Genomic DNA, 27641 nt, shown 5'->3' with positions numbered 1-27641 from the left:
TTAAAAAAAGGATAAGTTTAATAAATATCAATACAGAAATAAGATATGATACAGTCTTTTTTTCTTCTTCTTCTGTGGGAAATTAAGGCTTCAAGTTACAGCAACCCAAACATTTCCCAAATGTTGTGGTGGAGACGATCCATTAAGGAGACAACCGGACTCGACCACAGGATGTTTATTTTTAACAAAAAAAAAAATACCCAGGCTTGTGCAAGACAATGCAAAACACACTTTCTTACAATGGCAGAATAAATAAAATTCAAACCTTTAAAGAGGCAGCCAAGGTCAACGATTTAAAGAAGCCTTCACACCCATCTTTAGTCAAGTTCTACACAGTGGCCATCTCAGCCCCAAAAACCTAACCCTAGTTCTCCAAGTCTGCTAACAAGTGAAATATGACCCAAAATGAAGTGATTTCACCTCTCTTGAATCCTCTCTCCCTTATATGCAGCAACTGTTGAATGTTCACTGTGTAACGCAACACACAAAAACTTTCAGAGCATAGTATCAAGTTGTCAAAAGCACAGGGTGCAAAATGAGGAATACCGAGAGGAAGGGAAGAAAGATAAAACGGACGTAAGGAGGACCTCGGTGTTGAAGTCTTCTCTGATGGCCCAAAACACATGCAACTTCACTGATTAAAAACTGTGAAAACACGTAACAATCTGAACATGGGGAAATGGCCGCTGCATTTCGAAAAACATCCCCAAAATAAAGCTCACAAGCCAACTAAAATGCAACTCTTTCCAACAGAAGCCATTCAGTATTCCTCCATATCTCTGTAAAAGTAAATAGGAGTCCACTTTTCCAAAAGTAACCAAGTTGTCTTTCTTTTTTTCCAAAAAAGGGCATTCAATTAGTATAGTTACAAACATGTTATTTTTCTAGATTTTCTCACACACCAAAGTCTTGAATAATAAAACATGCTCATGTTTTGGAGGTTGCAATTCCCCTGCTAACATTTGAAACAAAGACTTGTCTAAAGACTCTGCTCATAAACATCCCCCCCCCAAAAAAAAACCCCAGACATTCTAGATTTGCAAATTCTGGTCCCTCGTCTGTTCCATGACACCACTAAATATGACCTTTGCCTTGTCTGGCTATGACTCAAATTCTACATTGCGTTGAAATTTAGGAATTAGACAACACAGTGCTTTCTACAGATGAAGATGCCATGTTATGTGAGGCTGACCTCCGACACGTCTAGCACGGACTTATAAATCAACCCTTGCCAACAGCTGGTGGCCAGTATCTGTTGCTATTGGCAAGCTTGGGCCAAAGGTGGTTTTTACTTTAGGCCAGGGGAGACCATGCGATGGAGGGAAGGGTTGGTAACCCACTAGAAGTTTGTCTGGGTTAGAAATAGTACATTCTGTGGATCTGCAAGGTTGCTGGAGAAGCATGGGAAACAGGGCCACCAAAAAACCTAAGTGTCCCCCAGGGGACCCCAGTTGAGTGTGCCCAGTCTCATGACCCTTTCTTCCTACCCACTAGATCCACTGGGACAGCTGGCCCCAACTCTAAGAGAACTGGGACGTTGCCCATTTTTAGGGCAACAGATCAGAGGAACAGAGGAGAGAAAAAGATGACCATCAGCAACGTTTTATGAACCACTGGGCTCCAGAGAGGCACGTTAACAAGCTCAAGAGGTAGAGGAGGCAAACTGAATAACTGAATAGCCCTCTTTGGCTTTCAACTGAAGTGGAGCAAATGTTCTCCTTACAAGGACCAAGCAGGAGGACCTCAGGAAAAAAACTGATTTTGTCCTTTTCCGCAAACCAGCCACCTAACTTCACAAACACATTGTTCTCCAAATGTTCTCCCATCTACCCATGATCTTTTATTCTTACGCAATTTTGATCCTCTGGATTCAGGAGTCAGAACAGGGTCATGCACATTCTTTAAGCCTCGACTTCTCTTCCTTCACTTACTGCAACAAATTTCTTTCAAGTATTTTTACACAGTAAAGAAATAGGTTTGTGTTCATTTGTTTTGGGTTTTTTTTTAAGCCTTCCTGCTAGCCACCTTGGGGCGCTTTTTCTTTAAAATAAATTTATCTCAAGAGAATGGTAGTTTTACAAGATGTTTCATAGAGTCTGTGTGAGGAAACACAGGGAAGCACACACAGAGGCTGTAAAGTAATGCAAACTTTTGTGAACCGTTGAGATGTTTTTTTAAAACATAGGTTACAAAAAAGAGGAAATGGAGCAGGGCATCATTCAATTTTAAAATAAACTTATGTAGAAATACCCAAATACTCCCAGCAAATCTTACCCTACTTCTTCCAGCAATCCCTATACCTCTGTGTCCCTCTTCTACCTATCCCAAATCAAGACCGAATACAGGCTTTCTCCTCTACCTAAGCTTTCTCACTGTCCATCATTTCTCCATCTGAGATCTTCACACAAAATCTTGAAAAACTACTTCCCCTTAAGCAACTGTAGGGTAGAGGATGTTGGGTAAGACTTATATGACTGCAATGATTCTGGCCCACACACCAGAAAAATTTGAACACACACACACAACTATGGAAGTTTCACCTAGAACAGACAGAACCATTGAATCCATGAGACTTACATGGACTGCTGACTCACCATTCAGCAATTTTTTTTTCAGTAGGTCTAATCTGGGGAGACTACTCCCTGAATATCCGGCCGGTGTGGAAACTTAGCATACTAGGTATATCAGATGCAAGCCGGCACTTCAGTCCATACTCATCAAAACAACTCAAAGAGTCCTCCGGTCACTGTTCTCATGAGTTTTTTTACAAAAAGCTGATTTCAAGAATATCCAGATCAGCCACCCGGCCAGCCACTTAAAAATAATAACAAAAGCAGTTGCAATCTGTCCTTACCACGGCTACATTTTGTTCACATGAATTGTGTATTTAACCTCTCTTATTTTGGAAAGATACTTAAGGCAACTACAGATTTCTTCTGCTTCACTGCAAGGAAGTGATATGGACTTATAGCGTTTATAAAAATATTCAACACATCACAAACACTCTTAAAAACACCATTTTCTTTCCATATGTATGAAGCAGCAAGTCAAATGAATTAATCACACACTGATCCATTTCTTTCCGCTTTAGGATGGGTAACATTTGTAAGCGACCTTCCAAAAGCAAAAATAAAATAAAATTCAACCACTCAGCTTCTGTTTTTGGATCATGGATCTCATTTCAGTGATATTCCCTGAGGCCAAAAAAAACAACAAAAAAAGCTACAACACAATGTTAAGGTTGCCACTGCACATCTTCAAAACATGTTAATATTACATGCAGGGGTATGTAGGATCTAGTCTACGCCAACTGCTTTGAGGTATGTAGAATGTGGACTCTAGAACTCAACTTTGCACAAGGTTGTCAAATCCACGCTGCAGATGAGCCGCATCTGAACACATCACACATAGATACAGAATGAGCACAAGAGGCTATAGCTCCACCAGCCTTCCGCAACCTGATGTTCTCCATAGATGAGCTGATGGATTCTTGGATTCACCTTTCTATCACATCTGGACACACCAGGTTGGGGAAGACTGGCTTTTTACTGCCAGGATGATAATTTCATCAAGAAGCCACAACAGCAGACTACTCTGATAAGAGGAAATGCAGGACTGATCTAGATTAAAATCCCTGTGTGCCCGAGGCTTGCTCTTCATAAATGCCTATGGAGATACACACAGGCACACACTAGCTCTCTAACAGAAGATAGAAAAATACCATTTTCAAACAAGAACTCTTGGTCAACGTTCCTACCAATGTTCTTGAATGCAAATGACCCCTTGTCATGTCATTACACACCAACACAAGCTATACAGTAGTCTTTGCATTCTTCACAAGCAGGAGACAGGAGCCAGAACCTCAGAGTGGCTTGGCAGCCTCTGGGGAGGGATGTGTGTGGAATATCTGATCTGACAAACCCATAAAAAGCAAGCATGCAGACAACCCATGAAGGAGTTTCCAAACACACGGGTGGGACTTGAGAAAGCATCTCTCTCTGTTCTTGAGACCAGCCGCGTGTCGCAAAGCCAAGCTCAAAGATACAGCACAGGCCCTATTTTGCAGCCACAGGTCACGTTGTGGAACGATTTACGAGGGCTGCCACAGGAGGCGATTGCAAACTCTATCCAGTACATGGAGGGGACTTGAGGAAAATCGTGTAGATGGCGCAATACAATGGGACACATCTATGTAGGAGAACCATTCCAAAACCAGCCCGCAGCTGTTATACCAGCTGAATCCACAACTGTTTCCTAAAAGGATCCTTTTTCATCAAAGAGAAGCACTGAGCATTCTTGGTCCATGGGAACACAGTGGCACCATCAGACAGTTCCTGCCTTTACACACACACACACACGCAACACACAGCAAATGCTTTGTTCCTTTTGCAATATAACTTGAACTGAGTCTAAAAGAAGCAAACTGAAACCAAGACACGGGTCATCATCATTCAGTGTTCGGACTGCACAACCTGTACAGTGCCAGATAAACATACGCACGCACACGCACACGCTGTCACCTAATTCCTAGGCTTTGTGGTTCCCTGGATGAGGTCTAGGCAGAACATTCAACGTGGCGATTCTGAAAACACCTCAAGTTTTCTTTCATGTGCACAAGCTCACCTGAAATGCAAACTAAACGTTTTAACAGCTTCATTTCTTAAACACACACAAACACTTCCTAGAGTGCAAAATGCTTATTTAGTACTTTAGCAACAGAACACCGCATTGTAGGGTTGTTATTTGTTTCCTTCTTTAAAACAGCCACTTCTTTTCACCGTCGACATCGGGTTTCCACCCTCTCCGAAGCATCCATCGCCGGCAACAGATGCATGCCCAAATGTCTGAGAGCCCCCCTGAGCCTTCCTTGGGGGCCGGGAGGGGGTCTCGGTCTAGTCACTGGGAAGCACCTCCTCACTTCCGAGAACACAACTCTTCACTTGTACAAGCTCATGGTTGGGCTCTGATACATGCACATGTAAGCGTCACAGAGAAGTCTCCGTGCACAGCCTTGAATTCTTCTCGAGTCCAGTGAATGTAGCTCCTCAAGGGACATTTTCAGATATTCGCCGACTTCTGGGCATGGCGTCACTTGAGGGATGTTAAAGCCATTCTGGCCTCCTTTGGGGGGGGGGGTGGAGGAAGAAAGATAGGGAAAAAAATTAACCAAAGAAAAAGAAGACACCCTTAACTATGTGTTCCTTGGACTATAGCCCTCCCATTAGCATGCAACCAAGGGTTACAAGCGTTAATTAAACTTCATGCCAGCCTGGGCATGAATCACAATTGCTAGTCCCACTGGATAAGCTTGACAAAAAAATCCTACTGATTCAATGGGTCATCTCTAGCTGGGTTTAGGCATCGGTCTCCACTATCTTCCTGACTGTGCCTTTCAGAATGGACACAATCCCTTCCAACTATCTTCATCTTTGCAAGCAACAGTTTCCACTTTTGGGTCTGGGTTCTGGTGCAAACGAAAGGGGACCAAACAGAGAGGGGCTACCAAAATGGGAACAGGCTCCATGACCCAGCAACACGCCCACAGCAACGGTGGTCGGGTGATCTCAAAGGAAATTACGTTTCTGCAGAGGGGGGAAAGCAGTGCATCATTCTTTGAAAACAACACAGTCATGATGGCGAACCTGCCCTTTCCGTACTGAACAACCTGGCTCTCACCAAGATAGATTGTTCCAAAGAGATGCACTGGATCACCTGCACTGATAGGGTTCTTTGCTGCCTCTCTTACGCATGCATGCATGATCAGATGTCACTTTTCTAGCCATGAAATTAAAAAGACAATTTCTTGGCTTGAAGGAGAACCTTTTTAGGGCACATATTTGACCTCAATAAACTGGGCTCAAAAGGCAAGGCTTCTTTTAAGTGTAGACCCTCTTCTCTTACACTCTGTCCAACCTCATTTATTCTTTCTACTTATGCCCAGATGGACCTCATGGGACAGGCTTGGTGCAAGTCAGCCCAGTCCAAGAACATACAGCTGGCATTTTGGGTCGGTGGGGTTACAAACTCAAATCCCTCCAGCCCCTAAACCGTATTTGACTGTATGTTATTTACAGTCATATATTTTTGTTGCTCTGTCAACGTCCTCTTTGTTGCTGTTGGGTGCCATCAAGTCAGAACTGACTTATAACGACCCAAATAAGGCTTTCAAGTGAGATATTTAAAGAGTGGTTCTACCAGTTCCGCACCCCCAGTGAGGCTTGAACCCAGGTTGCTTGAGTCTTAGTCCATCACTCTACCCACTACACCACACTGGGTCTCCTGAACTACTCTTACAAACATAATGTAACAGACGGATAACAGAAAAGACACAGGACCAGTTAAGCGCTAAACAATGTGTTAAGGTTTGTCAAAGCACCATGAAAAATCAGAGGTGGTGAAGAGTCCAGTGGGAAGACCTACCATCCCGGTCCGCCATGCTGTCAAAGAAGAGCCAAGCTGAATCCCCCTTTCCATATTTAACAAACGCCACATAGTGGCTCGTCTCTATACACAAAACGGCAAACAACTCCATCTTCTGACAAGGTATACAGCCATGCCTCCAATCCCAATCCGGTAGATCTTTTGGAAGCGACACAGGGTTGAATTTATGGCTCTGCCTTTTCGGATGGAGATGAACCTACAAGTGAAGGAAGCGCCTCTGTTAGAATAAGCTTTTGATGAGATGAGAGGAGTCCTTGCTATTTTTCTGAAGCCACCCAGTTCCCACTTCAACTCCCACGGGACAGCCTTGTGGTGCAGCGGTTAAACTGCAGTACTGCAGCCAAAACTCTGCTTACCACCTGGGTTCAATCCCAAGGAGCTGGCTGGAGGATGACTCAGCCTTCCATCCTTCTGAGGCTGGTAAATTGAGTGCCCAGCTCTCAGGTGGGGTGGAGGGCAGCGTGCAGTCTGCATAAGTCTACAAGCAGCACGCTACAGCTACCCTAAAGAAAAGATCCTCATTCCTGAGCTGCAGTGAGATGGGACGCAACACCAACTGCATTCCAAAAGACAAACCCACCTGGGTGTTGCAGGTTTTGCAAAACTGCTTGATTTTGCCAGCAGAGATTTCTGTGTCTTCATAGCACTCGCGACATTCATACATGGCAAGTCCTCCACATATACGGCACTGCCGAGGGGCTGTATTTTGGGAGAGGAATGTATTTCTTATCAAGACTTTGCACACTGAAAAGAGGTATTCCCTCCAGAACAGAACTCAGAGCTACTTCTCACTAGTAGTAACCAGGACACAATAATTAAGAAGACACACTTAACAATATGATTCTTTTAATAACAAAACTATCCTGTCATATCCAAAGGACAAAAATAATCACACAATGACATAAAACTAGGCGCAATCCCTGACTCCCTCCTCCTTGGGGGAAAAACTTATTTGTAGCACATTATTTCATTTTTAAAAACGAGTAAGTGAAACAGATCTAAGTGTACTCTGCAGGCAATGCCTATTCTCCTCCTCCCGAACTGCAAGCAGAACAACTCGCCTTCCCACACAATTGGGGAGTTTAGCTTTTCAGGGCTCCCTCACATTGTGTAATAGTACAGCGGTTCCCAATCTTAGGTATCTCAAATGTTCTTGGCTGCAGTTCCCCGAAGCCTCCGTCACGAGCTGTACTGGCCAGGGCTTCTGGGAGTTGTAGTTCAAGAACAGCTGGGGTGACCCAAGGATAAGAACCACTGATGGAGTCTGAAAGTTTCCTCTTTGGAGTATCCTTCTGTGTGTGAAGCCAGCAGCAGGCAAAGAGGCAGGACCGGAATTCTTGCCCTGTTTGTATAAAAAAGAAACCTTTTTCCAAATCACTAACCCTTGATGGAAAAATGGGTCCTGTTTTGTTTTTAAATGTGCTACAATTCTCCTGGCAAGGGGAGAAGGCTAGATCACTGCCTGCATGGAAAGCTGGACCCTACCTGCCTATCTCCAGTCAACCACTAATGCGGTCCTCCTACAATTGTGTGTTAGATTAAACTACTTCCTGAGTATGCCTAAAGAGGACATGATTGTCACAGTTCGCAGAAAGTCCACATTCAACAATAGATAGCAGGCAATCATTTTGTTTGTAAAATAGCCCAACACAGCTGGGCAAAATCCAATTCTTTCAAAAGATTCGGGGACTTCTCCTTCCAAACCACCCTCAAGAACGCTGTATACTCACTGTCTTCCAACAGATCCGTGATATTTAATTCTAGCGAAGGAAAGATTTTGTTGAACATTTTAAAGTCTTTCCCAAAACGGGGCATCTGAATGATGAGGCAGGAGGGAGCCTAGTGAGAGAGAACGAGAAAACGTTTTGCCTTTCAGTCAAATCCCAGATCCAGTTGTGGTTTCACATGCATCCAGCTTAATCCAGTGCTGAGTCAAAACTGATGAAAACGGTGAAAGGAAAAACAGGCTCCAAACCTCAGCAAATTTCAAGTTGCTATTGATGAAAGACCATTCCAATAATTGCTGGATTGTAGGAACGCCAACTTTTTCATTCTTATCCATAAAAATCTGATAGAAGTAGCAGTCCTGGACCTTTTGACCTGCTGATCTAAGAAAAAAGAGCATTTTAAAAACAGACTGTGCTAAACAGAGGTTGGGGTTAATGCTGGCCAAAAGGGAATATTTAGCTGTTATTGGAGGCACTGAGGTTAAGAATTTTATATTGTAAAGTTATAATTGCAGAGCAGGAATCAAGAAGCTTGCAAGACAACTGAAGAAATTCATTTGCGAAACAATGCTCTGGCAAAAAACTAAACTGTTGTCAGAGAAACTAACACCATTCAAGCCAGTCATAATGTTCAAAGATGTTTAGTACAATTAGCTACTGCCTTACCTGTGCATCTGTAACTTTCAGGCAGCCCCTAATACTTAAGACTACACAGCAAGGAGATACTAAGAACGCTGGCTTCCATACAGTACTTCTAAACTCACTGTTTAGCTGTGCACATTTTAAAAACAACCACACTGGAACAGACTTCAGCAGCTACAAGTTGGAAAGTTACTTTTTCCAGTTCAAGAGGTCTACTGCAGAAGCAGACAATTATTTTACCTTATTTTTAATAGTGGCTCCACTCTTAATATATGATGGAACAAAATATTTAAAAATTCTTCCGGATCTGTTGAAAACGAAAACCCACAAAAGTTAGATCGAGATGCATTTTATGCATATGTTAAATAGCTTATGCGTTTTTACACAAAATAATTCTGACCAATGATCACTACAAATTAGCAGAAACCCAATCTTAAAAAGTAGAGATAACAAAAATAGAGGTGGGGACTAAAACATAAACACACAATTCTAACAATCCTAAATCCAAATGATAATCCCAAATAGAATAAATTTGGTGAATCAACAGAATTAGCCCACGAGTTGACTAACTAGCAACCGGTTCACTGGGTCACCTCTACAGCCAGCAGTTGAATTAAGCCTAACGTCAAAGCTATAAACCAGAGACCTCCAATAACCGGCAATTCTAGCTGCAAGTAGATTTTGTTATTCAAAGAAGAAATTATATCAATATGCCTGTTTCAGGCACAGTCTCCAACATGCAAGTACACACAGCCGTAACCATAGGGTTCCCCTGCAGTACTGCAATTCTAAAATGGGTCCTTTCAAGGAGAAAGGTGGGGTAAAATATTTTAAAATAAATAATAAATAAATGATGACATTTCTTTTTCACTGCCAACGATATAGAACTCAACTGACCTTTTTCTTCAGAGGTGAATCCCGATGCTGCTTCAACTTTTTCCAGTATTTTCCTCAGCTTCATTATTTTCGTTGCACATACATAGCCGTATCTAGAATATAAAAATCAGCAAGCTGAGCAGATGGGGATGCCCATGGTGTACATGTGCACGCACACACACACACACACACGACCCTAAGAAATACGGAAACTGAAGGGAGATATCACACCAGTAGCAGACGCAATTACAAAGTTGGTCTCATGTGATTTTCTCCTCTTTCAGATGCTACTGGGAAGCATATATGGAGGAAGAAAATGCACTGATGTTTGAACAGGTTCTTGAATGTCAAGCACCATGTTTCACACAACAGTGTCTCAGTTCTTTTGATTCAGACCAATGCATCTTTGTTGAGCACAAACGTCTCTAAAAAAAGACTACCATGTTCTGAAGGTACATGACCTTCTACCAGCACCTCTACTAAGTCCAAAAACAGGAAGTTCCTTTTGTCTCCACACGGCCCTTCTCTATCAAGTAAACAGTCTTAGGAATGCCACATCTGGTTGACATATCCAGTGATGAGACTGGAGTTACATTTTTAAAAGATACCGTAAGACGAACTAGATAGAAAACGGCTAAAACGGTCAAGTGGGAGCTGTGGAAGTTTTAAAGCCGGACAAATTACACAGAGCACCACAATGTGTTTTCTGATTTTATTTTATTTTTATCTTTAATGAATCCTTTCTATCACTGGCTCGCCTGCTGAAAACACAGGAACACAAGCCGCAACAATCTAACTTATAGGCTTTATAGAGGATCATAAAGCACATTCCAGAGAGCATATCAGAATTCATATGCCTAGGTTCTCCCTGCATAAGCCAAGAACACACCCAGATCTCCAAACCAACCATTACAAACAGGAAGCCACTGTAAACTTGAAGGAGTAAAGCAATTACGGCGACTTGAAAAATCAATTGATCTCTCCGCTGGTTATACTTACATTCTGAGGGGATTTACTATCTCCGTCCGCAGGAGCTCTTGCGTTTCGCTATAATATTCTACATCATTTTTCTCTTTCGGTCTCAGCAAGACCGTGTCCAAAACAGAGCTGAAGGCAAATAGGCTGAAAGAAGGGAGACATTAATGTCAATCTGGAAACACAGCAAAAAAAAAAGAGAGAGAGAGAGAGAAGAAACTTTAAGGCTGAGATGGCTGTGGAGAGAATGATGACTGCAGCTTCTGTGGGCAAGGCAGGAATTAGTCCTTAATATCAACCAGCAACAAAATGTGAATTTTGGCAGAGTAAGCCCTTGCCAATCGCAAACCTTACTTGCATACTACAGGACATGATACGTAGCACGTTTCATTGGGTGTGCCTTGTTTATACAGTGTAAACTGTACCAAATATCAAAGGGGGAGAAACAAAGAGTGAGAGGGAAAGGTGCCCTTAAAAAGGAAAACCCAAGTTAAGATAGAAAGACAGCCCAACTTTATTCCAATACTTCAGAATTGGAAGCAGACTGTGCAACTTTGGGAAAAAGGCCAGAATTAGTGGAGGGTACCTAACAGTAGTCAAACGATTCTCATACGGGCCTGGAGAAATGGCCTTGTTGGCTATGGGCTTCTGGGAGTTGGTAGCCCCCCAAAAAGTAGCTTCCCCCAGTCTCTGGTTGTTATTGTCTTTACGGAAAACCTTGTAGCAGAGCAGAGAGCTTTTTAAAAAAAAAAATTAACTAACCACAAAGAAGAGCTCGTTGCAAGACTAAATCATGACTGTAAGCAAGTAGAAAACATGTGTGTCTCTAGTTCCTTCTCTGAATGAAGCAATGCGGAAAGAAAGGCTATTTTTACCCTAGAAAATGATTTGGCCCTGTGAGTCACAGCCAGGTAATGAACAGGCAAGGACACGGGGTGGTTCTCTTGCATTGCTGTTACTGTTAGGTTTTTAAATGGTGTTCTGGCTTTCCTTTTTTCCCCCCGTTGTGTCCTTTTCTTGTTTTGTTGCTGTTGTTTTGGAAGACTAGCGATGGGCATGAACTGCTCATTCGGTGGAGGCCCTGGCAGGGCAGCTTCTATCGATTCCTTCAGAAACTTCTCCCTAGAATCGCCCCCGACACTTTCTCAGCCACGATCTCACTCTCCTTCCTTTGAGTAGACAAGCCCTCAAGATCCAGAGGGAACACAAGGAAGTTGATGGAATCCAAGTCATTTGCACACTTTTACAGCCCGTATAGGTTTTTTGGGAGGAGCACAAAAACAGCACCCTATACAGGTACATTATTAACAACATAGAAAGTGCCTAAACAGTTTTAAGAACCACATAGAAACCAAATGGTAACACGTGCGGCTGTTAGATCACCGCCACGCCACCAAGTCTCCATATGAATTATTTGTCCAATTTTTGGGTGCACTCATGACATTTCTACCATCATGCTGGAGTTTCTAACAGAGTGCTAGATCCTTACCAGAATAAGGTGGAGTCCAAGTAGCAGGAGTTGTAGTGACCCTGAATTCCTTTCTTTTTTCCAATCATTGTTTCTAAGCCTTCTTTTTCCATTTTTGGAGGAGTGTTTTCCTCAACCACTTCACTCAGGTAACCTCCGAAAGCTTAATAATAATAATAAGGGTCAGAAAAAGCACATGTCCAATGCTTCTAAGACAGGGTGCATAAAAATCAATGCTTTTTAAAAATCATATTGAATTTTAAAATGTAAAGCATTAAAAATGATTTTTTAAAAACTATGATTTAATTCAATTTGATTTAAATCAACCGCTAGGAGGAATAAACAGTGCTTAGATGGGACTGTCATATCAAAGAGGAAAGGATAGATACTTTATCCTTTCCTCTTTGATATACGTGTGTGCCAAATGTTAATTATAATTTAACACTAAACTTCATATATACTTTATGTTTCAAAAGAAGATCCTTAAGAAAACCAACATCTCGACAACTCCCTTTTCCACTGATTAAAAGTCTACTTTATTGAATTGCTTTTTTGAAACGTTTCTGTCATTGGAAATGTATCCAATTTGTTCCATGTCGACTATAAAATCATTAAGCATTGGAGAGAAATGACTTTTTGGGGTGGGGATCAGCAGAGAAGGACAGAGAGGAACACTACCTAAGGAGTTGCAGCGTTCGATCTGGTTGGACACAGGCTGAAGTGAAGCAAATCTGGAATCTGGCCTGCAGCTCTTCAGCTTAACAAACAGGGCCTTCTTGGGTGCACAAGTGAAGTAGCGAGTTCCTTTAAATGTTCCATCAGTACAGCCTGCACATTCATCTTCCTGCAAAAAAAGGGGACCGAGGCCTTGAGCTGTCGCAACAAAAAAATTAATAAACAGGACTAGCACCTTGGGAGCTCAACACCCAGTTTGAAAACACCCAACAGTGCTTCTTTCTTTAAAAAAAAGGGACGGGTTGCAATCCTACAAATGCTGATGGGTCATGTGACCATTCCAAGACTTTCTATCCACCCACACACAAAACAGACAGCAGCGAAGCAGAAACAATGCAACACTTCCACTAGTATTCGGTGTTGGTTGTGTTCAAACAGTATTCCGGGCGACTCCGTGTTCCTTCAGAAGCTTATCAGAAGTTTCTCAAGGAAAAGACATGACAATGGCCAAAATTTCCCCCGAAAGACAGATCAGGAGCAGGCATGAAACGTTCACATTCTGCAGGAATTTCTCCAGCCAGAATTCTGGGATCATTTGCCAAGTATCAAGATTATCACAGTTATTGTTAGTATTATAAAACTGAAGAATAAAGGCTCCATCTTGGACATGATAGTCTTCATGAAGATTGGACATCCCGGGTTAGGGCTAAGCAAGAGCCTTGTGACACAGTCATTAAACTGCAGTCCTGCAGTCAGGACTCTACTCCTGACCCAAGTTCTATCCTGACTGATGCAGGTAGCCTTGATAAGACAAATGGCACACTGAACCTTTATTTCAATACTGACCATCAAAACTGACACTGCACTTGATGCATCATTAGGAGCACATGTTTCAGCCAAAACAGTCTCCTGCAAACTTTGTGAATGAACAATCGGAATGCAGATGAAGCCTCTTTCTACCCTCCTGGTAACCAATCACAAAACAAACCATGCTAATTTGCAACTCACAAAGAGATCCGAAGAGCTTGGCAGATAACAGGCAACCCTTAAGACCTGAGGATTTGATGCTTCTAAAAACTGAACTCTCTGTAGGAGCTTTATACATGACAGCAAAGTAAATAGGTAGTACTGAGGGATGGGGCAACACACAGTCTGAGGTTAAAATTACCAGTTCAAGTCCTGCTAACACTTCATTGACCCCGGGAGGCTGCCCAATCCACCGGATGACTCCATAGAAAGGTGGGTTCTCTTTCACTTCCGCCAAGGAACCAGCTTCAAGCCCATGCGTGTTGACAGGTGTGGCCGCCGAGGGTGGGCTCTCTTGGGTCGGCCCGGCATTCCCCTCCCCAATCACTGACTGAACCGACAAAGACAGTGGGCTGTGTCCGATCCCACTGTTATTGCTGGACATCTTTGTCAGACTGAAAGGCAGGGAGTGGAATCTATTTTCCGCAGACAAAGTATTGGCTGGGGGTGGCTGCAGCGGTGGCGAAGAATGGCCAAATCCGGAAGAGGAGTCATTCAGCGATTTCGCAGAGTCCTCGGCCACTGTCGTTGTCAAAAAGTAGGGGGCCGGGTGGGGAACAAGCAAAAGAGGGGAAACAGAACAATATTTATTAACGTTTTGGTATGAATACAGTGTGCATTCTACACAAAAGAAATAAAATATGCTTGGAATCTCACTCTCCTGGACCAAATTCTATTATGAAAGAATGACCTACTTTAAAAAAAGCAGACTGGCACTTGTTCAAAAGAAAGCAGGCAAGATGAATTAATCAGGGGCAAGCGTTTTTCTAAAGTCAGCATCGAAAGCTTAAAGGAGAGAAGCTTTGGGAGAAGGAGATTTGGGCTGCCATTTTTATTTTCATCTCGTTTGCTGTGATGATTTCAAGGACATGGGTCTCCCCTTGTCTTCACAACAACCCTATTAAGATGGGCTGAGAGCTGGCGAGTGGCTCAAAGCCCCTTTGTCACTTTCACAGCAAAGAAGAGATTTGGACCTACGAATCCAGTTCTAGTCCAGTGTGCGTTCACCTCTGCATCCCATTGGCTCTATGTACACGTCTTACCTGTTCTCAAGCTGGAACTGACCTATAGTGACACTAATAGAGCTCTCATGTTGAGATATTAAAGGAGTAGGTTTTACCAGTTGCAGATCTCCAGGAAGCTTCCATGGTAGGTCAAGGAAACGCAGGTCCTAGCCTGTCATTCTATCTATCCACTACACCACACTGAAATACACATACCTTCGAGGAAAATATCCATGAATACAATCTTCCAACTAAACATACCCAGAATTGTGCTGCCATGCATGCTTTTTATACTCTTACCCTTGAAGTTGATATATTCTACTGACACCGTATAGATCTACATTTTAATAAAACTGGCAGACTATGGAGAAGGATAAAGGCCATAAAATCCTCACCCAACTTTGCCTGGTGAAGTTGAGAAGAGCCATGGAAATTCAGCAACAAGCTAATCTGCAATCATCATCATTACTAGAACAGTCGGCTTCTGACAATAACTTTGATTGTTGGGGTACCTCATTGAGGTAGGCATGCATCTCTAAAACAGTTATTGCTAATCCTTAACAATCCACATTTCTAGCACACTACCGAACTGTCTGTTTTTATTTTGTTTTTTTCCCAGGGAAAGAAGAAATCCGTGCAGTTTGTTCAGTTCATGCAGGATATCTGAAGGAACGCAGAGGCTTATGACCATACAGGTAACTCTGTTCCTGCACCTAGAATCTTCTGCCTGCAGGCTGCCTGTAGCCGGTGGGCTCTGCTTAGCAGAAAAGAATTCCTTTCTGGTTTTTAAAAATCTGAAACACGGAAATCTTGAGAGCCAAGGTTTAGTGCCAAGGAAGCAGCTCTGTGCCCTTCACCCACCCAGTGACTGCTAGCAAAACCACTGAGAGGTCCTGTAGACAGAGGACAACATTGCCAGCTTGTTACTTTAAGACATGCAAATAAACCATGAGTCAAGGATCAGTACATGAAATCACAAGCGGCTGCAGCAGTAAGATACTATTTATATTCCTCTTGCCTCCTATCTTTTTAGTCTAACTGGCAGAATGGGCTCAAACCTTCAGAGAATATTGCCTGAGGGCTTATCCATTAGGAGTGAAGAGTTCAGGGTACTCCACAAAATGTGCCAAGTAACATGCTTTCAGTTAGCCAATAAACATTGGCCAGTAACCAGGAAACTAACTCTTTAAGCCTAGGGGGGGCCTTAGACTTCCCTTCTCCCTCACAGCCACCATAACCAATTGCTACTGCAACTGTGGGCAATTTTCAAAAGCTGCTTGAAAGAGGGTACAGGGGTCAGCTGTTCAAAGGAGACAGTAAAATAATGCCCCTAAGCTAGAGCCAAGTAAGTAGCTTATGTGGGACAATGCCCAGCTCAACTCAATTAATGCTTTAAAGACTTTTTTTAAAAAAAACTAGAATAGCTAGTGTTTGCAACATTATGGCTGACATCCTGTTTGGAGTGTAAGCACAAGCATAACGTTCCTTTCTCATAAACAAACAGCCACTGTAGCAATTCCCCTGGGTTGATGCAGGCACACCCTAAAGAATTGCTGCCGCTCAAGGCAAGAACATAAATAAAGTTACGTTCGGGCTTATGCTATGAGCAGGATTTCAGCTTGTAATGCAGAATCACTACCCACTTTCAAAAAAGCTGCTAGTAAATCACGGTTTTTTTCTCCATAAGGAATAGCTGGGAATGACCTGAACAGATTTGAATGCACTCTCTCTCTCTCTCTCTCTCTTTCCATAGTTATAAGTCAGTGCTACAAATTTCATGAAGGATTCCCTCTCATTACCTTCATCAATATACCATGTGTTTTTGGACTTCATCTGTGGTTGAGAATCTACTGAAGAGCCATTTAAGGTGTAGAAAAACTCTGATCTGCTTCTGCTTCCGGGATCAGGCAGTGCACCTAAGGCAAGGCATGGCATAAAGAGAAATATATATATATATACAGTGTCCATAAGGAAAAACACCGTCAATATTAACTGAAAAGAAGCTTCATGGACCTTGAAAAGCAGCTTTCTCCAAAGTGGTCTTCTCCAAACAGTCTATTACACCATGATGGGGAAAGCTAAAAATCATAAAGTAACAGCAGAAGACCTACGGAACTGGTCCAATTCTTTTCAACATGGCATGATCTCCTGCAGATGAACCATCCAACAAAGCTGTGTTCCCTGCTTGGATTTTCAACACAAGCAATATTTTCCAAGAAGGGAAACTATGTACATTACTGAACTATAGCTCTGACATTTCCTCCAGTAGGGCTCTAAGCCCTCAACACATTTCAGGATCACGAAAAAAGGGGGGGAATTATTAAATTATAAGAGTAATTCTCAATCTCTCGTCCTCTATTTTGTACTTCAAATCCCCTGAATCCTTGAGCACTGGCCATACTAGATGGGGCTTCTGGGAACTTAACTCCCCAGACTCTGGATGAACAAAGTTGAGAGCTTCTTGATTAAAAGGGATATATCTGAAGCAGATATTTGACTAATATTGTTTGCTACTCTAGGTGTGAATAAGTTCCAGAAAGATAACTAAGTTCCATCTCTTGTAGCGAGAACAATTATTCTGTAGCACTATTTAAAAAAAAAAACCTAACAAATTTATTAGGACAACAGCTTCTGGAGCCCAGAGACTGTATTGTTTCAAGGCTTCATATACTGATCAGAACACTGAATGAACAGAACACCCAAACCAGATGCCATATTCAGTGTAGCACCTTAAAAGCACCATTGTCGTTTCAGAGTAGAGCAGCCATACTGAACCATAGCAGCTAGTGATTGAGGAAGCCGGCTGCCCTATTGCCAACTGATGAAGGCAGGCACCCGGTTTTTTCTGAATCCATGAGCTACAAAGAGCATCCAACATTCCTATTCATTTCTGGGATATTTATTTATTAAGTTCCCATCCTTCAGCACATGACGCTTACGAAAATAACTAGAAAGAAGTACCTGTTGACTTTGGCTTATTGTGACCGAACCCTTTATCGCAGCCACTTCGAGCAGTAAAGGCAAGTTTTGGAGGTCTCCTGTCCTGAGATACAGCCTCTAAGAACAGAGCAGAGCTGTTAATTTATTTTATTTTAAGGAATTTTTAAAATATAGAGTTCACAATATAGTGTTTCAATGTATGAGCGCCAATGCCCCAACTTAATACAAAAGAGGCGCCGCTCCAAGATAGAAGCAGTATATTCTTCAGCAGGTCAGCGTATCTCCAGTTGCAATAGACAGACACAGAACTCAACAAAACTCTCAAGGAGACGACAGCACAAAACCGCTCTCAATTCCAGAAACATTTCCATTTAAAAAAAGGGGAGTCACACACAATGGGAAGTAACCTGTGTCAGGACTTCTAAGTAACTGCAAGGTAGGAACCACATTGGGTAACATGGTGCCTTCATCCTCATCAGGACATTCAAGATAGAATGAAGTGGAACACATGAGGAAAAGGAACATGGTAGTCCCGCGCCTTTTTTAATCATCACTTCCTTTACACGGAAAGTGATCATACACTGCATGCAGCTGACAAAAGCTGTGACTGTCCAGATAGCTTAGGAAATGTGTAGCACAGTCTCCCTCTCAGACTATCGCCCTCCATTACTGAAATACATCACCATTTTGTCCCATCTTTTTACCATTTTATTTGCTACTAAAGGCAGTTCTGCTGGATTTATTTTTACAGTAAAGATCCATAAACTGAATGTTTGGATTAGCATTTTCTTTCTTCACAATAAACTGCATGGCAAAACACAGTCGTAAAAGACAGTAATTGCGGCTAGTGAGAAGCTATTGATACAGCAACAAAGCTACTGCTGCCTTCAGGTTTATTCTCATTTCCGGCATGGTTTGGGGAGGCACAAATATTTATCAGACTTTTCAGCCTCTGCCTTTTATTTAATTTTTCTAATAATGAAAATATTAACAACTTTTGAAAAAAAAAACCACACACATAACCCCAGATAGCCTCCTTTCTATTTCCCCCAAAAATTATTTTCCTTTTTTTGCTAAAGATATGATTACAGGAAAGAAAGGAAAAAACAGATCAGAGGATGGGGAAAGAAAGCTAGACATGCATAGTAAGCAGTAATTTTAATAAAAAAAAGTATTGTTTTTTTCAACTTTCCACTAAATCAGACTTCTCACCAAAACAGCATGTTTTCACATACATAGCAGTAACATCTAAGGATTTTTAAGCATGCAAGATATCCTTTAAAAGTGTTCAAATGAAAATGAGTCTCTATGTTTTTATAATCAGAATATAGCTGTTCAATTACATTTTAACCAAGTTGCCCCTTGGGAACAACTCTATTAACGCACTTCAGTTACTTTTGCCGGAGTACATTAGCTTATCTCTAGCCTGCCAGCCAAAAAGCATCTTTTGAAAACACTGATCTTTCAAGGAAAATATACTAGCACATGATATTAAAAAAGCAAGAGCAGTGCATTGCCTCGGGTTCTTACAAGCTCCAGATCAGCCTAACAATTAGAGCTCACTTCATCACAAAATATGTTTTGAAGTCCATGGAGATTTGGGGGTGGGGGTGGGGAGAAGGGGGCTTTTAAGTTACCATCTTCTTCTTCTGTTCTCTATGGATTATAAGCATGACAACTTCTACTCCAGTCTTTCCACTATCTAGTGGGCAATATTTCACCTCCAGTATTTCAGGCAGGGGCTTTCAATAGCAGGTGCTCAGGAGCATGTATTCAAAGATGTGACAACATTCATTCCCTGTTTGTGGGCTTTCCAGAGGAATCAGCCTGGACAATTTTGAGAACAGAATGCTCAAACCAGCTTGTATGAACCATTAAAGGTTCTTAAGCACATCAGTGCCTCAACCTGGTTCCTTTTTTGCATCTCAGCCCAGAAATAATGGTGCCAGTTGCATTTCTAACCTTTCTTCTGCTCTGCTCCACTACTCCTTCCAGAACTTTGAGGGGAAAGCTACTCACCCATTTAAATTTCATTCTCACCGGCATCCATGGCACATCCATGTCTGCTTCCAAGTGTTCCAATTCTCTTGGCAACCAAGCCATGGCTAAGCCTCACCTAGAATACTGTGTCCAGTTCTGGAGACCACATTTTAAGAAGGATGCCAACAAACTACAGCAAGTTCAGGGAATGAACAGGGGAGTGGAACCAAGCCCAAGGAGTAAAAACTGAAATAACTGGGAATGTTTAACCTTGAGAAAAGATTGCTGAGGGAAGACAGGATAGCACTCTTCAAATTCTTGAGAGGTAGTCATACAGAGGAGGGACATGATCTGTTCTCAGTCATCCCAGAGTGCAAGATAGGTAATAACAGGCTCAAGCTACAGGGAACCAGATTTAGACTCAGTACAGTATTAGGAAAAACTTCTTAACTGTTAGAGCAGTATGACAATGGAACCAATAACCTTAGGAAGTGGTGAGTGCTCCAACACTGGAGTCATTCAAGAGAAAAACTGGACCACTATCTCTCAGATCTGCTTTGACCAACCCCCTGCTGGACCACGGGGTTGGACTCAGTGGCCTTACAGGCCCCTTCCAACTTCATGATTCTAGGATTCTACAACGCTTTTTTGCTCAAAACTAAGGTCAGGGTCCACAAAGAAACCCAGAGTTTTCTGTGCCCCTCTTCATTGCAGTGTCACTCGCCCCAACTTCCCATTGTTTAAGAAGGGTACTTTGTCTCTCCGTGCAATCAGACGAATCCCCTGGCACAAGGAAAGCTTCTGTACTCCAGTCACGCCTGCAGTGTATAGGCAACTTGTACTGTTAGAGCTTTTGAATAGGGAGGAAGGGGGGGGGGGAAGACACTGTACTAAGAGAGAAAAAAAGAACAGATTGCCTGGAGAGCTGAACACCACTCGTGAATGCCAACTCTTTTGTCAGAGCATATGTGGGCATCGCCAGAACATATTCCTTTTGAAGAAAGTGTACGAAAACAATCCAAGGCACAAAGTCCTCCTTATTATGAAAATACTGTAGGAAATATTTTGAAGCACTGTGTATCACTTCTCACCAGAGGCTTCAGTGTTCACAGCCTGCGTGGCAATTAAGCCGTCACATGTTACTAAAGGGAAAGAAAGGCTTTCTTTCACCTAGTGCAAGTCAAAGTCCCTACCCAAGACACTGCCATGCTACAGGACCACAGTTTCTCAGCCAAGAAACCAAGTGCAGTTTGATAGCGGTTATAGGCCCTAAACCGGTGTATTCAAAAACCGGAGCAGATCCAAGAAGAACAGCAATCCCAGAAGACAAAATGGTGTTGTTATGACAGGTCACAGGGAGAGGCATGAAGGAAGAGAGAGGCATACAAAGCGGTCTGAAACCCAAGGTCTCTGAACATCATGTCCAGAAAACCAGGGGTGGTGAGGGTTAACGAAAAACCATTCGGTTAGTCAAAATTTGTCCCAATAGATATGTTGAACACTGAAATGAAAGAGCCAACCGTAAACGATAGTACCACAAGGAGAAGATACAAATATGAATGCTAAAAATTGGGATTTAAATACACACACATACATGCACGCACATAAAATATGAAAAACATACCTGGGATAACATCATTGATATGCAAGAGGAGTGTGCTTTCCACACTTGCAAAACTACAGAGCTGCTGTCCATTGTACCTTCCATCCCAATTTCCAATTGGATTATCCTAAAAACCATTTTAAAACACTATTAGGTGCTGGCCTAAGAGCAGAGCAGGAAGACTTTAAAAAAAAAAACATCTGCAAGGTTCAGTTAAGGCCGCAGCACATGCATCCTAGACACAATGTACAAGCACTCGCAAGAAATGCCAAGGCGTGCTACTTTGCAACCGCATTTCATGTATGCTGCTTGTCACATTACCATTCTGTCAGAGAAACAGAATGCACTCTACGAGTGCCACAGACATTCAGACATGGATGACTGCCACATTAATTTTTTTAAAATAATAATAATAATAACAAAATAAATACAGAAGTACTCTCCCATGTCTTGGGGAAAAGCCAAGCAAAGTTTATCAGCAACACAGAAAGTCCACAACTAAAGCCATTCACAGCAGATACATAAATGGCTTTCATGCTTGCCTGAGATCGCTTTTACCGCTCTGATATTAAGAGGCAGCCTCCAATACTCAGAAGACATGCCTGCTTCCTTACTACATATCAAAAGTAAACAAATACATCTATTTATACTTCAAAGTGCAAAACAGTGGGGGACTTTTTGCCATGCTGAATGCTTAGTAATATTCTAAGAGTTAACAACTCCACTTCATTTTTTTAAAAAAATTTCAAAGCCTCATAAGCCCCTTCTAATTTCAGAACACAAGTACTGGGAAGATAAGGAACTATCCTATAATACTGAAGCACTTTTGAAAATTATACCTTACAGCTAGCATACAAATTCATCTAAAAAATAGCCTTGTATTGTTACAGCAGGCAAATACTGGTAAGGACTCCTTTATGGAGCCGCCATGAAAAAAAGCCAGTAATACCAACCCCAGAACATTATTTAGCAAAGTAGACTGGGCATCACAAGGCATTAACACAGATATTTTGCCTGGGTGCTTCAAGCAAGTTTTAATAGATGTTTACAAAGACCACAAACCTGCCCAGCACACTGACTCGCCTATCTGACCAAGGGTGTCTGTGTTAATCATTTGCAGGCAAACACAAAATAAAACCTCTTGAAGTTTTAATTTATCATGGCCTGAGTGCCCGGAGAAGACTCTCCCTCACCTGGACCAATCCTGCAAATGGCTTCTTCTGACCGCCCCCCCCCCAATATATATTTACCTGATGCTAAACAAAGCTGCTGGGTGGTAAACTGTAGATGGCAAAAAGAATCACAGGTAGGCTGCGAATATTCCACCCCACCAATATTGCATGTACTTCTATTTTAAACACACATGCAAGAAGGTACAAGAATCAGGTGAATTTCTTACCATGTCCACTCCAACAACGTATCCTAAACTCTCGTTTCCTGGTAAGACATCACAGAATATAACTGTCCCATACTCTATATTCTTCCCTATCTTCACAGAAACCCTGGAGTTGAGCTCCAAAGGCGGAAGGTCTACCTGCATTGAGTCAATGGGAGCTGCATAGTCATTCTCCAGTTCATTGTCATCATCTTCCATCAGCTCTAGCTTGTCTAGTGCAACAAACACTCCACAGTCCTCGTCACATCTGAACAGCTGTTTGCCTTGGTACTGTCCATCAGTAAAACCCTGCCCACGACCTTCTTCCTAGGTTGGCAGAAGAAATACATCATGCGTTAGGTACTGTCACAAGAGGAATTTTCATACTGCACAAATTTTTGGTTAGCAATTAAGCTCACTGGTTAATTTTAAGCCAGTCACTCCCAGACATGTTGGGGGGGGGGGCTGTTTTTCAAACCTCCAAAATATGGGGCATTCCAGGAGTTGTAATTCAAAAAAAGGAACCCTTCCTTATCTCCAGTCACTCCTACCCTCAACCCAACCTATTACACACATCAGTTACAAGGATAAAATGGTATGGAAGCCACATGGATAACCTTGTAACCCTCAGAGGAGAAACTGGATACAAATATAGTAAATAAATGGAAACTAACAACACTTACCAGAAGCTCCACTCCAAAATAAATCCCAGACAGCGATCTCTCTTGTATCAGAGGTCCTCTGAAGCGGACAACGCCAGGATATTTTTCTTCTCCTGATCTCAGCTGAACTTTCACTGGTGACCCGACTTCAATGTGGAGGCCCTTACTCAGCCTGCCCTTGCTTTTAAATATACTGTATCTTTCCTCACAATTGGTAATAGCCAACAGCAACTCTGCTCGTTTCTCGTCAATTTCAACAACATCTTTGTCGTCCACAAACAAGACCGCGTGAGGCTGCTCCAAAATCTTGATTCCGATTTGCATCTTTTTGCTTTTGGATGCAGGGTTGCTCCTGGCGTGTCCTCCGGAAGAGCGGTCTTGAACAAACTGACCGATGCTCCCCTTTGGTACTTTCAACAGCTTTTGAGTCTGTTTGTCTATAATGCTGCATTCTTGGAGAAGTAAATAAAATGTACGCTCTTCCCAAAAAGGAGAATTACCTTTTTCTTGACTCCAAGAACTCATTGTCGCTCAAACTTTATACGGACTCAACGAGGAATCTTCAGGGCAACCAAGCAGCCAGAAGAATAACTGCAAATAGAAGATTCCACAACAAAGCCAGAACTCTGATAATGAGTTAATAATTCTTCGTCCATATCCTAGTGAGCTAAATTCAGAACAGATGACCTGGTGCATAAAAATAAAAGATGGCATCACTGGGAGATGAAGGACCCCATTATAGGAGTAAAGCATAAGAAAAGCAGCCACTTTTGAAAGCAAACATCATCAATGATTTTTATAGACTTATGACAGGACTGAGCTAGCAAGAATGAAAACATTTTTAGTTAGCTTCAAAAAAATCTTGCATAATTTTTTCCCTTCACAATAAAACTGACTTATCCTTTTTTTTCCCTCATTTCCACAACTACAACTTTGTTTACAACAGGTATTTCTGACCGGCTACTATAAAGCAAAATTGGAAGTTGATACTGAATATGTCATGTCTTACCGAAAAGAGAGTGAGAACTAGGAAACTATTATCCCAGAGCCCACTATAGCTCACTATAAGGAATGTTCAGAGCAGTACATGTATAATTTCTGATACACAAGAACACCACAAATGTATGGCAAAAACAGCAAGCAGGTTAAACATTTCTAGAAATAGCCCAACAGAAATGAATGCCATGGCTATATTATGATTCAGTCCAATGCTAGTCTTCATGAGGACATGTTTCCCAAAAAAGCACATCAGAAAATAAATCAAATATAGCACTTCTGGTGGCTGGAAAGGCCAACAAAACCTTGACAGCCCAGTTGAGTTGAGACAGGATCCTCTCGGACTGGAGATGACAAGGCTTGCCAATAGCTTGAAATCTGTTCTACATATCTATTTATTATTTCAATAGAGTTTGTTTCCAATTCAAGTAAAAAGACACAAGCATATACAATTTTGTACCCATGTTTATTTGGCTGCAAATGGACCAAAAGCTGCTTCTCAATTTCCCTCCACTTTCTATGACCTATTCAGTGTATGTAGAGAAAAAAACTAGCCAGCATGATTGAAAACCTAAGCCATAGAGATACACAGAGGTGAATGTCAAGACTGAAGTGGAGGTTTTGTTAAATAAATACTGTATTATAAACCTGGGCCTGATGTTACATGCTGCTGAGGAAGGTATTCTGTACTAGATACTGTGGATAAACAAGAGTTTGACTATCTCCTATATGTTCTAACTATGATTTTCAGCAAACAGAAACAGAATAATGCATAAATGTTTTCTTAAAACCTGTCCTTGTAAAACACTGGCATTCAAACTACTGTTTTGTATGAATACAATTACTGGATGTGCTGATGAGGGAAAATGCAACTGCAGTGTTCTCTTATTGTTTCAGGGAGCTGTATTTCTTGCTATTGAGAAATGAGTGGCCAATCTTGATTTAATATATTGGGTTCTCATATTTTCTTTCTTTTTTTATTTTGGCAGGAATTTCAACGTACATCAGGAAAAATCAACTATGATAAGCGGAGAAGTAAAACAACAACAATAGGGCAACTTAGGAGAGAGAGAAAAGATGGAGGCACAGAAATTAGCCCCCCCCCCCAGCAAAGACAATAGTACTATATTAGGTTTTGTCTCCCTAAAAATTCATCAGATAATTTTAATGTTATGACACTGATGAAAACTTACTTCTGCAGACATTTCTGGAGTATAAACTATACGTTAATAGTTAAATGTAAAGATTCCCTTGAGATTTTTAGTCCAGTCGTGTCCAACTCTAGGGTGTGGTGCTCATCCCCGTTTCCAAGCCGTAGAGCCAGCACTTGTCTGAAGACAGTTTCCGTGGTCACGTGGCCAGCGTGACTAGGGAATGCCGCTTTACCTTCCCACCAAGATGGTACCTATTTATCTACTCTCATTTACATGCTTTCGAACTGCTAGGTTGGCAGCAGCTGGGACAAGTGATGGGAACTCCTTCCGTCACGTGGATTCGATCTTACGACTGCTAGTCTTCCGACCTTGCAGCGCAGAGGCTTCTGTGGTTTAGCCCGCAGCGCCACCATGTCCAATATGCATTAATAGCCACATATCATCTCCTTTCACTTTGAAGTTTATTTTATTTATTTATTTATTGAATTTATATCCCGCTTATCTAGTCAGTTACGACCACTCTTTAATGAGTTGTTGCGGACTAACCTTTCACAGAGTACTATTTGTTCTACTGAATCTATATCCTCAATTTCCTCCATGGTTCTCAAAGAACATATGTGGTTCTCCTTTCCCATCTCATGTATTTTTTTTTCTCATCTGCCTTCACTGTCTTTCAGCCCAAACTCTGAACACTCTTCTTAACAACTCGATGCATTTCGACAAACACATATAGCGTTATCATGCAGAGGGATGCACAATAATCCTTATCAACAAATGAAACCCTCAAGAACCTTCAAAGCTATCCACAACAACAAAGAGGAGTGTGGTAGCTATAAGAGGAACACATTTTATTTGGCATAAGTTTTAACAAATATGTCATGCCCAATAAAACCTGTTGGCCTTAAAGCTGCCACAAGTCCTTTTATTGCTCCAGTTGTAAAAGATCCACACAGCTATCAAACATCTCTTTCCATTTTTCAACCAACCACAGTTTTGCATTTCACTCAGACAAGGAAACTATGGTTACCAGACTGAGAAGCAGGTTAAGCTCTTAAGCCACATCTTAAAGTTCTCTTAACATCCTAGCTTGTGCAAATAAAATAGAAAACGGATTAATTAGAGATGTCTGAGTTTAACTGCAGCCCTTATGGAAAGGCCCTGTTTCATGCATACCCCTAATACATTCCTTTAAAAGATCATGTGAATCCCAAAATTAAAATAAAAAGTCTATATCAGATAAATAAGATAAAAATAACAATCTAGGGTTTGTTAAAAAAAAGTAATTAAATCATGATTTAAATCACCATGCAGAAGGCAGGTTTTTTGGCCACCCCACCAAAACTAGGCCTATCATTGTACCAGCAAGGCAGATCTGATTATAATAAGAGGGGAAACGAAAACAATGCAATATACAGTAGGGTTCCCCCCTATCCGCGGATTCACGTATCAGCTTCTGGGACAGAACTGGAAACCCCAGAAACCCCGCTTGAGGGGGTGCCTTGACCACCAGAACGGGGGGGGGGGGGGAGACCAGAGGCCGAGTCCCCCGCTTCCGCGTTTCTCGGCATCCGCGGGGGGAAGGAGCCCAGCCTGCGCGGATACCGGGGGTCCTGATATAACGGAACCGGGTTTGACTACCAAGAAGCGGAAGAGGCGGCGGAGAACGAGGCTCCCGGCCTTCGGGAGAGAGGGAAGGGGGGCCCGCGTCTCCCACCCACCCCCCACGGGAGGTACCTCAGGCGAGGAAAGGGGGGCCACCCGGCGCTCCGGCCGCCTCACACTCACCGGCTCCCCCGCTCAGCCAGCCCGACGGCGGCGGCAGAAGCAGCGGCGACCCTTCCCTTCCCTTCCCTTGCCGGCCGAGGCCTTCCCTCAGGCTCCCGACGGGGGACGGAGCGGCGCCAACGGTCACCCCGAGAGAGCACCGGCGGCGGCCGCCTCCTCTTTTCCCTCCCTCAGCAGGGCGCAACCTACCTCGGCCGCTCCGTGCCCTCGCTCTCGTCGTCCCGCCTCCCCCTGAGGGCAGAAGAGCCAATCGCGTGCCGCGCCGAGGCGCCTTTCGCCTCCCTATTGGGTCCGCGCCGGCAGTAAAGCCCG

General features: G+C 42.4%; 1 protein-coding gene across 3 annotated transcripts; it reads right to left on the bottom strand.

Annotated features, from left to right (window-relative positions):
• Positions 1 to 27641, bottom strand: CYLD (CYLD lysine 63 deubiquitinase). 3 transcript variants are annotated; one of them, XM_020807562.3, is made up of 17 exons: positions 27519 to 27641; positions 23416 to 24081; positions 22757 to 23059; positions 21379 to 21484; positions 17796 to 17891; positions 16634 to 16750; positions 13973 to 14352; positions 12808 to 12973; positions 12151 to 12292; positions 10686 to 10808; positions 9708 to 9799; positions 9051 to 9117; positions 8417 to 8549; positions 8172 to 8280; positions 7022 to 7140; positions 6421 to 6637; positions 1 to 5121 (listed from the first exon to the last, which is right to left on the bottom strand). In XM_020807562.3, exons 2-17 carry the CDS (start codon positions 23917 to 23919, stop codon positions 4937 to 4939), a joined length of 2859 nt encoding a protein of 952 aa, XP_020663221.1. In that variant the 5' UTR covers positions 23920 to 24081; positions 27519 to 27641; the 3' UTR covers positions 1 to 4936. The 3 variants fall into 3 exon arrangements, with proteins under 3 accessions (XP_020663221.1, XP_078236579.1, XP_072836993.1); XM_078380453.1 differs by having other exon boundaries at positions 22892 to 23059; XM_072980892.2 differs by lacking the exon at positions 27519 to 27641 and adding an exon at positions 27330 to 27462.

This window comes from Pogona vitticeps, chromosome 10 (assembly GCF_051106095.1).
Source record: "Pogona vitticeps strain Pit_001003342236 chromosome 10, PviZW2.1, whole genome shotgun sequence".
In the NCBI taxonomy this organism is placed as follows: domain Eukaryota; kingdom Metazoa; phylum Chordata; class Lepidosauria; order Squamata; family Agamidae; genus Pogona; species Pogona vitticeps.
This window is presented reverse-complemented; position numbering and strand designations above follow the sequence as displayed.

What these genes read in the sequence shown, in the direction of transcription:
- CYLD (XM_020807562.3), bottom strand. Translation starts at nt 23,919, where the DNA reads ATGAGTTCTTGGAGTCAAGAAAAAGGTAATTCTCCTTTTTGGGAAGAG. An exon ending in TGTTAGCAGGACTTGAACTG is followed by an intron (nt 12,974 to 13,972) that starts GTAATTTTAACC and finishes CTTTTTTTGCAG; the next exon opens with GAAGATGAATGTGCAGGCTG. An exon ending in CAGCATGGCGGACCGGGATG is followed by an intron (nt 5,122 to 6,420) that starts GTAGGTCTTCCC and finishes CCCCCCCCAAAG; the next exon opens with GAGGCCAGAATGGCTTTAAC.